This window comes from Salmo salar, chromosome 21 (assembly GCF_965601325.2).
Source record: "Salmo salar chromosome 21, fSalSal1, whole genome shotgun sequence".
Taxonomy (NCBI): domain Eukaryota; kingdom Metazoa; phylum Chordata; class Actinopteri; order Salmoniformes; family Salmonidae; genus Salmo; species Salmo salar.
In genome coordinates, this window is record NC_138311.1 from 30,777,567 (window position 1) to 30,787,937 (window position 10,371).

General features: G+C 43.4%; 1 protein-coding gene across 2 annotated transcripts in view; it reads left to right on the forward strand.

Moving 5' to 3' along the window:
* Window positions 1-9,721, forward strand: part of LOC106582038 (adrenodoxin) — a 30,135-nt gene extending 20,414 nt beyond the window's left edge. For both annotated transcript variants that reach the window (XM_045704658.2, XM_045704659.2), the window contains 3 exons: window positions 1,490-1,614; window positions 7,115-7,244; window positions 8,273-9,721. In XM_045704658.2, the coding sequence (XP_045560614.1) occupies window positions 1,490-1,614; window positions 7,115-7,244; window positions 8,273-8,387 (370 nt within the window). In that variant the 3' untranslated portion in view covers window positions 8,388-9,721. The remainder of the gene's footprint in view (window positions 1-1,489; window positions 1,615-7,114; window positions 7,245-8,272) is intronic.
* Window positions 9,722-10,371: the final 650 nt, after the last annotated feature.

A 10,371-nucleotide genomic window follows, 5' to 3' on the forward strand; every position in this document is an offset into this window, starting at 1 on the left:
ACCACCCTTAAAAGAACGTAACCAGTAACTCCAAAAGGCAAAATACAGAACCTCATAACAAAACACACCCTGACAAATGAACAATCCCGCACAAACAACAAACCTACTAGCTAGCCTAAATACCCTTCCCCACTAACAACTAACACAAAACAGGTGCGCAACTAACCTAGGCCTAACTAACAGAACGTGAAACATAAATCGATGGTAGCTAGTAGGCCGGCGACGACGACCGCCGAGCGCCGCCCGGGCGAGGAGGGGCGCCACCTTCCATAGGTGTCATGACAATAGCCCATCTGTGACAAGGACCGACAAGTTTTGCGTTCCGAGATTCTGCTCTGCACACCACAGTTGTACTGCGCCGTTATTTGCCTGTTTGTGGCCCGCCTGTTAGCTTGCACAATTATTGCCTTTCTCCTTCAACCTCTCATCAACTAGCTGTTTTCGCCCACAGGACTGCTGCTGACTGGATATTTTTTCTTTGTGTACCATTCTTGGTAAACCCTAGACACTGTCGTGTGTGAAAATCCCAGAAGGCCATCCATTTCTGAGATACTGGAACTGGTGCGCCTGGCACCGGCGATCATACCACATTCAAAGTCACTCGTTTTGCCCATCCTAATGTTCCTGTTTGCCTGCTTTATATAGCAAGCCATGGCCACGTGACTGTCTGTAGGAGCGAAACATTTCCCTGAGCCTAATACCTAATAAACAGGCCACTGAGTGTTATACACAGTGTCTCAGGAAAGACTGTCTGGGTTGGCAATACTCGGTATAGAAAACAATCGGTCCAGCAACCTGGACATTCAGGCCATGGTGAAAACATTTACACACAAAAAATGAGGACTTCAGGAGACCAGGGGAGTCTCCCAAATTGGATTTAATTAGATTTCATTAAATTTACCTTGAATATTCCAGGCCATTTGTGTAGGCTGTAAGTTCAACAATAAATAGTGGCTGAATTTATCCTCAAGCCGACTACTCTTTTCCTCATTGTTAGGCTATTTGATGTGTAATTTTTATAAAAAGTTTATAAATAGCAGCTAAATACAGTAAGCTAGTGTTTTGAGGGTGGACTGACTATTATTTGCCATTAATAGGCCTACCAATAAACATTTATCCATTGCCCTGGCACCACAGAAAGCCTATCATCAATTCAATAGGCATGCAGCTGCATAAACGTCAACATTTCAGGATCTTTGACAGCGATTGGTAGTCTATACTTTGAGTGACTGTCGGGTTCCAGTGAAACTACGTTACGCCAGTGCATTACCTGCATACTTTGTTACCTTTTGAGACTTCAAAGGTAACAAAATATCCTGGCAATGCTAACATACGTCATGCAAACTCATTTTTAGTTGGGTTCAAAGGCAAGCCAAAATGTTTTTATCCTGTGATGGTTTTGTATTATGTTATTCTTGGCTCACCTGAAAAGAACCCTGGTTCTCTCTCTCTCTCATTGTCTCCATTCACTTTCTCTATCCTACTCTAGGTCAGAGGAGAAGGTGACTGTCTATTTCATCAACCGCGATGGGCGGAAGATCACCACTTCGAGTGCCAAGGGCGACAGTCTTCTAGACCTGGTGGTCGAACAAAACCTAGATATTGAAGGTTTTGGTAAGTGTGGTGTACCTAGGGCTGTGATGGTCAGGGAATTTTGGATGACATAATTGGCCCGCCAAATGACTGCGGTCAGTGTAATTATTATTTTTTTACGCACATTTTGTTGTCATAGAAATAGAATGAAGAGAACTGGCGTCCCAATTCAAGTCTGTGATAGCATAATGGGTGGACTGGCGGCCATTGCGAGGAGCAAAGCAGGAAGTGTTCCCATTAATATGTGCTGTTATTTATTGATTCAACTCAACTGACATTACCAAATATTCCATTGCATGAGCCAAATCTGCATCATTTGAATTAACATTCTACACTGAACAACAATATAAATGCAACATGTAAAGTTTTGGTCCCATGTTTCATGAGCTGACATAAAAGATCCCCGAAATGTTCCATACGCACAAAATGCTTATTTCTCTCAAATTGTGTGCACAAATTTGTTTATCCCTATTAGTATTTCTCATTTGCCAAGATAATCCATCCACCTGAAAGGTGTGGCATATTAAAAAGCTGATTAAACAGAATTATCATTACACAGGTGCACCTTGTGCTGGGGACAATAAAAGGCCACAGTTTTGTCACACAACACAATGACACAGATGTCTTAAGTTTTGAGGGAGTGTGCAATTGGCATGCTTACTGCAGAAATGTCCACCAGACCTGTTGCCAGAGAATTAATGTTCATTTCTCTACCATAAGCAACATTGTTTTAGAGAACTTGGCAGTACTTCCAACCGGCCTCTCAACCGCAGACCACGTGTATGGCGTCATGTGGGTGAGCGGTTTGCTGATGTCAACGTTGTGAACAGAGTGCCTCGTGGTGGCGGTGGAGATATGGTATGGGCAGGCATAAGATACGGAGAACAAACACAATTGCATTTTATCGATGGCAGTTTGAATGCACAGAGAGAGACGTGACGAGATCCTGTGGCCCATTGTCTTGCCATTCATCACCTCATGTTTCAGCATGATAATGCACGGTCCCATGTCGCAAGGATCTGTACACAGTTCTTGGAAGCTGAAAATGTCCCAGTTCTTCCATGGCCTGCATACTCACCAGACATGTCACCCGCTGAGCACATTTGGGATGCTCTGGATCAACGTGTAAGACAGCGTGTTCCAGTTCCCGCCAATATCCAGAAACTTCACACAGTCATTGAAGAGGAGTAGGACAACATTCCACAGGCCACAATCAACAGCCTGATCAACTCTATGCGAAAGAGATGTGTCGCACTGCATGAGGCAAAACGCCTACCTTTTTTTTAAGGTATCTGTGACCAACAGATGCATATCTATATTCCCAGTCATGTGAAATCCATAGATTAGGGCCTATTGAATTTATTTAAATTGACTGATGTTCTTATATAAACTGTAACTCAGTAAAATCGTTGAAATTGTTACATGTTGCGTATTTATATTTTTGTTCAGTACACATTACCATGGAAATTAGTGCATCACAATACCAGGTAGCCATTGCGAGTGTACTCATGAGTTTACCAGTCAAATTGCCAGGGTTAGCGGTTCCAAGCCTGTTCTATTCATTCTATTTCGATGTGTGCTGCTGTTGCATAGGCAACTGAAGACTTGTTTGCTACAACACCTTCCTTGTTTCCACAAGGAGCAACAAAGTTTCATCACGTTGTTAAGAGTCCATGTTACCGCAGAAACAGACTCAACCACACGAATGCCCGGCCATCACATCTTCAGTCAGTTTGTTGAACAAAAAATAAATTGTTATGACGGTCTTCATCCATGCACTGTTATACGGTAATTGTGCCAGTCCTAGGTGTGCCATGGTGATGTAGTCTGCAGGCTTATGGATACTGTTCGCATCTTGGCAATTGTCAATGTGGGTCCATATTTCTGATGCTGTGTTTATTTGATAAGATCCAATATACATTTCCTACAAGAAGCTGATGAAGAAGCCAGAGGATGACATGGCATTATTTCCATATTAGGGCGTGTAGTTAGACTGTCACTCTCTCACCAAGAGTGGCACTTTAACATGCTGCCCAGTTACCTCTGGCACTTCTACTAAATGTTTCCATGGCTTTATATGGATGATCCCCAGCATCAAGAATTCTATCCAGACAGAGTGAGAGAACCGAGGGAGGGAGGGAGGGAAAGAGAGGGGGTGAACACAATATGCGTCAGCAACATCACCTTTGATGTTTGCAAGGCTTTCTATCTTTCCCTCTGTCTCTCTGTCCAGCTCATTTCTCCTGCACATCTGTCCTATTTAGGCATTGACATGATACAATCTGGATCCCTGAAAGAGCGCCATGGTAGAAAGCGAAAGAGGGGGAAAACCTGTCTGGGGTTCTGTCCTCCCCTGCAGATGTCAGGACTCCTCATCCCCCTGTCTAGAGAGAGGGGGAGAGAGCAGTAAACGAAGGCTGCTTCTAGTCTCTAGTCTCTAGTCTTGGGTGTTATACCGTATACCCGGGGTATTGGGGAAAAAGCCATGGGATGGTTTTTCAATACCGTCAAAACTATTTATTAGAATGTTTTCAAGTAATGTTCAGATTTGTAGCTACATTTTAAGTAAATACCAGCAGTCAACTTGTGCAATACGTTAGGAGATGAAGCAGATTGCGTTCTTCATTTCACCTTACCGTATTTCCCAGTTGAGCCAGTCGCGTGTTTGTTTGTAAATAGCATAACGGGAGAAAGCAGGAGCTGGTGAGTCCATAGCAGTCTATATCTATCTATTGGTGAGTCTTTATTGTGAAACGCACATGAGGTGATGAAGTTACTGAGTGGCGCAGTGGTCTAAGGTGTCACTACAGCCCCTGGTTTGATCCCGGGCTGTATCACAACCGGCCGTGATCGGAAGTCCCAAAGGGTGGCACACAATTGGCCCAACGTCGTCCGGGTTAGGGGAGGGTTTGGCCGTGGTAGGCCGTCATTGTAAATAAGAATTTGTTATTAACTGACTTGCCTAGTTAAATAAAGGTTAAATAAATATATACTGCTCAAAAAAATAAAGGGAACACTTAAACAACACAATGTAACTACAAGTCAATCACACTTCTGTGAAATCAAACTGTCCACTTAGGAAGCAACACTGATTGACAATAAATTTCACATGCTGTTGTGCAAATGGAATAGACAACAGGTGGAAATAATAGTCAATAAGCAAGACACCCCCAATAAAGGAGTGGTTCTGCAGGTGGAGACCACAGACCACTTCTCAGTTCCTATGCTTCCTGGCTGATGTTTTGGTCACTTTTGAATGCTGGCGGTGCTTTCACTCTAGTGGTAGCATGAGACGGAGTCTACAACCCACACAAGTGGCTCAGGTAGTGCAGCTCATCCAGGATGGCACATCAATGCGAGCTGTGGCAAGGTTTGCTGTGTCTGTCAGCGTAGTGTCCAGAGCATGTAGGCGCTACCAGGAGACAGGCCAGTACATCAGGAGACGTGGAGGAGGCCGTAGGAGGGCAACAACCCAGCAGCAGGACCGCTACCTCTGCCTTTGTGCAAGGAGGAGCAGGAGGAGCACTGCCAGAGCCCTGCAAAATGACCTCCAGCAGGCCACAAATGTGCATGTGTCTGCTCAAACGGTCAGAAACAGACTCCATGAGGGTGGTAAGGGCCCGACGTCCACAGGTGGGGGTTGTGCTTACAGCCCAACACCGTGCAGGACGTTTGGCATTTGCCAGAGAACACCAAGATTGGCAAATTCGCCACTGGCGCCCTGTGCTCTTCACAGATGAAAGCAGGTTCACACTGAGCACGTGACAGACGTGACAGAGTCTGGAGACGCCTTGGAGAACGTTCTGCTGCCTGCAACATCCTCCAGCATGACCGGTTTGGCGGTGGGTCAGTCATGGTGTGGGGTGGCATTTCTTTGGGGGGCCGCACAGCCCTCCATGTGCTCGCCAGAGGTAGCCTGACTGCCATTAGGTACCGAGATAAGATCCTCAGACCCCTTGTGAGACCATATGCTGGTGCGGTTGGCCCTGGGTTCCTCCTAATGCAAGACAATGCTAGACCTCATGTGGCTGGAGTGTGTCAGCAGTTCCTGCAAGAGGAAGGCATTGATGCTATGGACTGGCCCGCCCGTTCCCCAGACCTGAATCCAATTGAGCACATCTGGGACATCATGTCTCGCTCCATCCACCAACGCCACGTTGCACCACAGACTGTCCAGGAGTTGGCGGATGCTTTAGTCCAGGTCTGGGAGGAGATCCCTCAGGAGACCATCCACCACCTCATCAGGAGCATGCCCAGGCGTTGTAGGGAGGTCATACAGGCACGTGGAGGCCACACACACTACTGAGCCTCATTTTGACTTGTTTTAAGGAAATTACATCGAAGTTGGATCAGCCTGTAGTGTGGTTTTCCACTTTAATTTTGAGTGTGACTCCAAATCCAGACCGCCATGGGTTGATAAATTGGATTTCCATTGATTATTTTTGTGTGATTTTGTTGTCAGCACATTCAACTATGTAAAGAAAAAAGTATTTAATAAGATTATTTCTTTCATTCAGATCTAGGATGTGTTGTTTAAGTGTTCCCTTTATTTTTTTGAGCAGTATATATATATTTCTGCCAGAAGTCAGAGTTCTGGATGAGTTCTGTACAGCTGACATTTTTTCCCTGTGCCTTCTACTACTGTTTTTTTTCCTCCTCCGTTCTTCTCCCATCTGCTCTGTGTACACATGCCGCTCTTCCTTCAGAAAACCATGAATCGCAACTTTGTTCATTTGCACAATTTCTCTCGTTCACTTTCGCTTGTAAGTATCCACACTCACCGAAAATTACATTGGGTAGCTACTAGCTATGCTTGTATAACTTGAGCTGGATTTGCCCGTCTTTGCAATTAGTTGGTTAGTTTTCGCTCGTTAGCGTTTAGCTAACAGCATCTATGTGATTTGGCTATTACCTGTGCAAATTGTTAGCATTCTGGTAATAGACAATCAATGGGCTTTTTTTCCATTGTTAGCGCCCCCTCATTTTATGTATGGGTTGCCCCAGGACTCGAACCCACTACCCTCGCGTTACAAGCGCCATGCTCTACCAACTGAGCTACCAACACGTGAACCCGCCTCTCGCAGAAGGAAGTCAGTCCTGAATGGAATGTGCTTTTGATAGGCTGAACTGATTTTTGTAGTGTTTCTGGGCAGGTCCGTGGGTTGGGCTGGTGTAAAGCTTTCTCACAACCTCTCACCTCTTCCTCTCTCCTCGCATTAGAGTAGACATTAATCCAGTTCCTTCAGAACATCATCCTTACATATCCCATCATTTATTTATTTTTTATCTCCAACCACACCCCCTGACATCCTCAGCTGGAATGGTCCCCCTTTATGTGCTAGGCCTTACATATCTCTCTCTCTGCAGGTTAAAGGTAATACGATGTATACATCCTGTGGTTTCAATCAAATGAACGGAAAGTCAGTGAAGTCATTCCCCAATAGGACTGGGCTGTTCTCTACTGATAGATCTTGATATACATCATCCCTTAACAGTTTGATTTTAAATGTGTGTTCCCCAGGTGCGTGTGAGGGGACCCTGGCCTGTTCCACCTGTCATGTGATCCTGGATCAGAAGGTGTACAACCAGCTGGGGCCCATCACTGATGAGGAGAATGACATGCTGGACCTGGCCTTTGGCCTCACTGATACGTGAGTCATACACATTCCAAAACACACATTGGCGGGAAGATGATTCTGCCCTATTAAAGGCCTCACAGACAAATGAGTGACACGCTTGCTGATGCATACACATCACATAGTATGTACTCTCTCCCACACACACTCACACATAGAACACCTATGAACATGTTGAGCCTGGCCCACGGCTTCACCTGCTGATAAATCACATTATTTCAGGTAGGCTTCCAGCCAATAGAGATCAAGAGTTTCAGTTGCCGGGTGAGATGAGCAGATTAAAGATCACCACAGTTTGATTAATTTAAGATAATTGTTTCTTTCCAATTCACTTCACATTAGAATATAATTAGTTAGGTATGAAAAGGGTACTAATTCCCCTCAGGTGACAAATCAAATCAGTACGATAATAATGCATATCAAATGTGTGTTTTCTCCCTCACATGTGCTCTGTCTCAGCAACGTGATGCTCTCAGCCACCTTGTAGTTGAGACTCTTGTTTGTCTATAACATTTTAACCTGGTCAAGACCAGAGTTTTCCCCTGGCTGACCTTTCACATATCTAACATGATTCTCTGGAACACATCAATACCAGATACTGACTGTGGGTTTCTCTACTAATGAGGATGTGCTTCTCCCACATGGCTCCCATCCCAGTTTAAGACAAACAGTTTACACAGTAACTCACACATTTGGAATGATAACATAACATGTTACATAAGTTCTATTCACATGTGAATGTGAACATAGTGTATGTGCGCTTCTATGCTAGTGTGATATTTTTTTAATTATTAACCCCTCCACCACAGACTTTTAAGACTTGGTGTTTGCTTTAACTGTCTGTAGCATCAAATTAGATTTTTGTAGATGTTTATTTTATAAATGATTTTGTCACAAAGTGCATGAGACCAGCCTGGGCCTTAACCACAAAAGAGCCAAACCAAGGTGCTAGTGGGAAGGGAATAGATTTGACAACATGGTTCCCTGTTAATAAAGTGTGTGTAATGGCCTTGTCCCTGTACCTGCTGTCTGCGGTCCTGCAGGTCTCGTCTGGGTTGTCAGGTCTGCCTATCCAGAGATCTGGAGGGCATAACGGTCCGTGTGCCAGACGGGGTGAACGACATGCGGCGGTCTGATGATGCTGGACCTACACTGTAAAGCATCTTGTTGTTTTTATAGTATTATACAAAACTAACAGTAAAGTACTATATGAATGATTAATTGCCCTAAATAGAAATGCAATCTGGGTGGTTTTAGGCGTAACTGATTAATTGATACTATACAATTCCTAAGAAACTTGGTTTAAAAGTACATTCCTGTTAAAAAGTGCTATATTTCCAATGGTACTGTAATTCCACCCCACAGAATACTGTACCCTTCCCTGTAGTGGGTTCATGGTATTGTTGTTTTCATTAACATATTATGAGGTGTGCCTTGTAAGAGGCTGCATTTGTTCCACCGGTTAGTGAGAGTGAGGTACCAATTTAACTGATACAGTATGTGGTAGTAGTGCCTCAACAATTGAATGTGCATACAGTAGGGGACAGATTGGAGTGGCAGCAAGTCTGAAACCTTTAATGGTTTAGTATTTGCCATGTTCTTTGGTCTGTTTTGCCCTGTAGTCACTGCAAGTTTAGAAGCCTTTAGGGCCTCTAGAAGTGCAAGTGATATACAGTACCAGTCAAAAGTTTGGACACACCTACTCATTCAAAGGTGTTTTTAAATGTTTTACTATTTTCTACATTGTAGAATAATAGACAAGACATCAAAACTATGGAATAACACATATGGAATCATGTAGTAACCAAAAAAGTGTTAAATATATCAAAATGTATTTTATATTTGACATTCTTCAAAGTAGCCACCCTTGCACACTCTTGGCATTCTCTCAACCAGCTTCATGAGGTAGTCACCTGGAATGCATTTCAATTAACGGGTGTGCCTTGTTAAAAGTTCATTTCTTTCCTTCTTAATGCATTTGAGCCAATCAGTTGTGTTGTGACAAGGTAGGGGTGTGTATACAGAATATACCCCTATTTGGTTAAAAACATATATATACATGAATATACATACTGTATATTCAATATTTTTTATATATATATATATATATTCACACTACCGTTCAAAAGTTTGGGGTCACTTAGAAATGTCCTTGTTTAAAATAAAATAAATTATAATAAATTATCCATTAAAATAACATCAAATTGATCAGAAATTCAGTGTAGACATTGTTAATGTTGTAAATGACTATTGTAGCTGGAAACGGCAGATTTTTTTTAAATGGAATATCTACATAGGCATACAGAGGTCCATTATCAGCAACCATCACTCCTGTGTTCCGCTAGTAACCTACAGTAAATAGCTAGTAACCTACAGTAAATAGCTAGTAACCCACAGTAAATAGCCAGTAAGCGAATGTCAAGTTTTGTTTATAGATAAAATATTTTGTATTGTTGAAATGCTGAAATAAAATTGTTTTCTAATTATTAAGATCAATGCATCCACTCTGTATATTATTCCTTACCGTCATTTTACCTTGTCATTCCACCTTGTCACCCACGTTCAGGTAGGTCTAAGCTATAATACTAATACAAAACATTTCACATTTATAATCTCTAACATTCTGAGCGTTCTTCCTCTGTGTTCAGCATCTCTACACTGTTGCACTCTTCTCATTTTGACAGACTCCTCCTTTCCCCCCTGAGAAATGTTTTATGTTGCCTCCGCTTTCCCCCTGTTCTAATTGAGACATAACTCAATGATGGATCGTGTGGAATGTGTTGTCAGACTCAGAAGGGCTATTAGTGGGAGCAGTGGAAAAGAAGTGGCTTCGACACACTCAGTCATTCATCTGAAGTGTCTCTCAGTGATGACATCGTCTTTGTTCTGAGAGAGAGATGCTGACAAACACATCAATCAACCGTCACTCGGAGGGAGGGAGGGAGGGAGGGAGGGAGGGAGGGAGGGAGGGAGGGAGGGAGGGAGGGAGGGAGGGAGGGAGGGGAGAGACCGGAGTAAAGGGGTGAGAAAGGGGAAGATGGGCAAAGGTATGGAAAAAGGGGTTAGGTGACAAGGGTAGAAGGAGATGTGTGAGGACAGGGTTGACGAAAATAGAAACGTGGAGAGAGGTTAGTAGAGGTAG